This window comes from Micromys minutus (assembly GCF_963924665.1).
Source record: "Micromys minutus genome assembly, chromosome: 1".
Lineage (NCBI taxonomy): Eukaryota > Metazoa > Chordata > Mammalia > Rodentia > Muridae > Micromys > Micromys minutus.
The window spans coordinates 147,803,926-147,809,079 of NC_137969.1; the positions used below are offsets into that span (position 1 = coordinate 147,803,926).

The following is a 5,154-nucleotide window of genomic DNA, read 5'->3' on the forward strand; positions in this document are numbered from 1 at the left end:
AAAATTGCTGAAATTTCCCTTTTTGGAGACAAAATTGCAGAAATTTCCCTTATTTTGGGGCAAAATTGTAGAAATTTCCCTTATCTTGGGGCAAAAATGCAGAAATTCCCCTTATTTCGGGTCAAAAATGCAGAAATTCCGCTTATTTGGGGTCAAAAATGCAGAAATAACCCTTATTTTAGGGAAAAAAGACTGAGATTCCTCTTATTTTGTGCCAAAAGGGCAGAAATTCTTATTTTAGGGCAAAAAGGCAGAAATTCCAGTTAATTTTGGGCAAAAATGCAGAAATTTCCCTTATTTGGGGCAAAAAGACTTTAATGCCACTAATTTTGTGTCAAAAAGGCAGAAATTCCCCTAATTTTGGAGCAAAATTGCAGAAATTTCCCTTATTTTAGGGCAAAATTGCAGTAATTCCCCTAATTTTCTGTCAAAATTGCAGATATTCTCTTTATTTTGGGGCAAAATTGCAGAAATTCCCAATTATTTTGGAGCAAAATTGCACTAATACCCCTAATTTTGGATCAAAAAGGCAGAAATTCCCCTTCTTTTGGGGCAAAAAGGTAGAAATTCCACTTATATTCGAGCAAAATCGCATGATTTTCCCTTATTATTGGGCAAAAAGGAAGTAATGCCCCTAATTTTGGTTCAAAAAGGCAGAAATTCCCCTAATTTTTGAGCACAATTGCAGATATTTCCATTATTTTCGGGCAAAATTGCAGTAATTCCCCTAATTTTGTGTCAAAATTCCAGAAATTCCCTTTATTTTGGGGCAAAATTGCAGAAATTCCCCTTATTTGGGGGCAAAAATGCTGAAATTCCCCTTATTTTGGAGCAAAAATGCAGAAATTTTTCTTATTTTAGGGCAAAAAGACAGAAATTCTTTTTATTTCAGGGCAAAAATACAGAAATTCCCCTTATTTTGGGGCAAAAATGCAGAAATTCCCCTTATTTTGGGCCAAATAGGCAGAAAATTCCCTTATTTTGGAGCAAAAGGATAGAAATTTAACTTATTTTAGGATAAAATTGCAGAAATTCCCCTTATTTTGGGGCAAAAATGCAGAAATTCCCATTATTTTGGGGTAAAAAGGCAGAAATTTCCCTTATTTTGGAATAAAATTGCAGAAATTTCCCATATTTTGGGGCAAAAATGCAGTAATGCTTCTAATTTGGGGGCAAAATTCAGAAATTTCACAAATTTTGAGTCAAAAAGGCAGAAGTTTCTCTTATTTTGGGAAAAAAATGCAGAAATTTCCCTCTTTATGGGACAAAATTGCAGAAATTTTCTTTATTTTGGGTCAAACTGCAGAAATTTTTCTTATTTTGGGGTAAAAATGCAGTAATGCTTCTCATTTTGGGGCAATAATTCAGAAATTCCCCTAATTTTGGGGCAAAAAAGCAGAAATTCCCTTTATTGTGGGGCAAAATTGCTGAAATTTCCCTTTTTATAGACATAATTGCAGAAATTTCCCTTATCTTGGGGCAAAATTGCAGAAATTTCCCTTATTTTGGGCAAAATTGCAGAAATTCCCCTAATTTTGTGTCAAAATTGCAGAAATTCCCATTATTTTGAGGCAAAAATGCAGAAATTCCACTTTATTTTAATGCAAAATTGCAGAAATTCCCCTTATTTGGGGCAAAAAGGCAGAAATTTCCCTTATTTGGGGCAAAAAGGCAGAAATTTCCCTTATTTGGGGCAAAATTGCAGAAATTTCACTTATCATGGGACAGAAATCCAGAAATTTCCCTTATTTCGGGTACAAAAGGCAGTAATTCCGCTAATTTGGGGGCAAATTGCAGAAATTAAACTTATTTTAGGGAAAAAGACTGAAATTCCCCTTATTTTTTCCAAAAAGACAGAAATACTTCTTATGTTAGGGCAAAAAGGCAGAAATTCCAATTAATTTTAAGCAAAAATGCAGAATTTTCCCTTATTTAGGGGCAAAAACCCAGTAATGCCCCTAATTGTGGGGCAAAGAGCAGAAATTCCCCTAATTTTGGGGCAAAAAGGCAGAAATTCCCCTTATTGTGGGGCAAAATTGCTGAAATTTCCCTTTTTGGAGACAAAATTGCAGAAATTTCCCTTATTTTGGGGCAAAATTGTAGAAATTTCCCTTATCTTGGGGCAAAAATGCAGAAATTCCCCTTATTTCGGGTCAAAAATGCAGAAATTCCGCTTATTTGGGGTCAAAAATGCAGAAATAACCCTTATTTTAGGGCAGAAAGACTGAAATTCCTCTTATTTTGTGCCAAAAGAACAGAAATTCTTATTTTAGGGCAAAAAGGCAGAAATTCCACTTAATTTTGGGCAAAAATGCAGAAATTTCCCTTATTTGGGGCAAAAAGACAGTAATGCCCCTAATTTTGGGTCAAAAAGGCAGAAATTTCTTTAATTTTGGAGCAAAATTGCAGAAATTTCCCTTATTTTGGGGCAAAATTGCAGTAATTCCCCTAATTTTCTTTCAAAATTGCAGAAATTCCCTTTATTTTAGGGCAAAATTGCAGAAAATCCCCATTATTTTGGAGCAAAATTGCACTAATACCCCTAATTTTGGATCAAAAAGGCAGAAATTTCCCTTCTTTTGGGGCAAAAAGGTAGAAATTCCACATATTTTGGAGCAAAATTGCATAATTTTCCCTTATTATTGGGCAAAAAGGAAGTAATGCCCCTAATTTGGGGGCAAAAAGGCAGAAATTCCCCTAATTTTGGGGCAAAATGCAGAAATTCTACTTATTTGGGGGCAAAAATGCAGAAATTTCCATTTTTTGGGACAAAATTGCAGAAATTTCCCTTATTTTGGGGCAAAATTGCAGAAATTTCTTTTATCTTGGGAAAAATGCAGAAATTTCCATTTTTTGGGACAAAATTGCAGAAATTTCCCTTATTTTGTGGCAAAATTGCAGAAATTTCTTTTATCTTGGGGAAAAATGCAGAAATTCCCCTTATTTCGGGTCAAAAAGGCAGAAATTCCGCTTATTTGGGGTCAAAAATGCAGAAATTACCCTTATTTTAGGGCAAAAAGACTGAAATTCCCCATATTTTGTGCCAGAAAAACAGAAATTCTTATTTTAGGGCAAAAAGGAAGAAATTCCACTTAATTTTGGACAAAAATGCAGAAATTTCCCTTATTTGGGGCAAAAAGAAAGTAATGCCCCTAATTTTGTGTCAAAAAGGCAGAAATTCCCCTAATTTTGGAGCAAAATTGCAGAAATTTCTTTTATTTTTGGGCAAAATTGCAGTAAATCCCCTAATTTTGTGTCAAAATTCCAGAAATTCCCTTAATTTTGGGGCAAAATTGCAGAAATTCCCATTATTTGGGGGCAAAAATGCTGAACTTCCCCTTATTTTGGAGGAAAAATGCAGAAATTTTTCTTATTTTAGGGCAAAAAGACAGAAATTCTCTTTATCAGGGCAAAAATACAGAAATTCCCCTTAATTTGGGGCAAAAATGCAGAAATGCCCCTTATTTTGGGCCAAATAAGCAGAAATTTCCCTTATTTTGGAGCAAAAGGATAGAAATTTAACTTATTTTAGGATAAAATTGCAGAAATTTCCCTTATTTTGTGGCAAAAATACAGAAATTCCCATTATTTTGGGGTAAAAAGGCAGAAATTTCTTTTATTTTGGAATAAAATTGCAGAAATTTCCCATATTTTGGGGCAAAAATGCAGTAATGCTTTTAATTTGGGGGCAAAATTCAGAAATTTCACAAATTTTGAGTCAAAAAGGCAGAAGTTTCTCTTATTTTGGGAAAAAAATGCAGAAATTTCCCTCTTTATGGGACAAAATTGCAGAAATTTTCTTTATTTTGGGTCAAACTGCAGAAATTTTTCTTATTTTGGGGTAAAAATGCAGTAATGCTTTTTGTTCACAAATACACATGTTTTATCCTCCCACTCCACAAGGGCATCATCTTTCCAGTTACTTTCTTGTCCCTCCACTTGTCAAGGTTTGTAACATCTGCAGTTTACTCTGTAACTAGAATTAAGTATTCTCTTTAAAGAAGAAAGCCATAGTTGTTCCATTTGCCTTACTACCAGGGTGTAGTCAATTCCTGTGAAACTGGACTTTCTTTTCTTTGGAACCAGTGTCTTTTTGGCGGGAACATCTTCACATAATCCCACTATTTTTTTTTTTTTTTTTTTTTTTTTTTCAAAATCCTGCCGTCATATTTGGAAGTTTTCCTGTAGTCTGGCTTTGACCCGATGTTTCAATATAGCCTCTTGTGGGAAGAGATGCATGCTTTTAAGATCACATTCTTGATATAACAGGCCTCTTATTCAATTCAATGTCTAGTTCACAGTCCAGTACTCTTAAAAATTAATTCAGAACCCAAGTTTGAGGTAAATCTGTGTTCTTGAAAACTTAACATTCCTTTCACATTATGCATCCTGTGCCCTTTGCCATATCCTAAGATTTGCCAGGTGTTTGCTGATGTGTAGTTCCTTGAATACTTTCTTGTTTACCTCCTCTGCTGCTGGAACACAATATCTTTGTTCTAAATCGACCCAGGTAGCTTCTAAATCCCACCTCCAATTCCCAGGAAGGGGAAGTGGTGAGCAGACCGCCCGAGAGCGAGCCTGCTCTCGCGAGACTGCACGTTCTTCTCGCGCATCCCTGAAGGTGCCACAGGGCGGCCTGCCATCTAGCGGTCCCGGTTGGCGCGCAATGCAGACGCGGCTCTAAATGTGTACCTGCAAGCAGATGTTGAGGATCACTGAGCCCGCGATGTAGAAGTACGGGAAGTTCATTCGCAGCTGCCAGGACAACGCAAAGAAGGCGAGCAGGGTGCGAGAGAGCACCTTGCAGAAAACACCGTACGGGGTAGCGGCCGCAGGGCCCACAGCCCTGACCGCCCGGGCGGACGGGAAGTCGGCGGGGACCATGGCGTTGTCCCACTAGGTCGAGGTTCTCCAAAGCTTCGCGCACTCCCAAGCCGGACCGAGCCGTGGCCTGGATGAAGCGGCCACCGCTTCAGTCTCAACGCCATCGGCCGCTGCTACCTCCCAGGTGGCACCTCTCAATACCTTTATCATTCCTTTTCTCACCTTTTTTATCATTTCGTTTTATCCCTCATTACAGTTTTACTTTATGTCATAGCGACATTCATATTTTTATACATCGGTATAAAATGTAGAGAAACACTCACTTGTTCT

General features: G+C 37.1%; 1 protein-coding gene across 1 annotated transcript; it reads right to left on the reverse strand.

Moving 5' to 3' along the window:
• Positions 1-4,680: 4,680 nt before the first annotated feature.
• Positions 4,681-4,884, reverse strand: LOC308421875 (small integral membrane protein 10-like protein 1; the record flags this gene model as incomplete). Its single annotated transcript, XM_080918348.1, has 1 exon — positions 4,681-4,884. One exon carries the CDS (start codon positions 4,882-4,884, stop codon positions 4,681-4,683), a length of 204 nt encoding a protein of 67 aa, XP_080774474.1.
• Between the last annotated feature and the right edge of the window lie 270 nt (positions 4,885-5,154).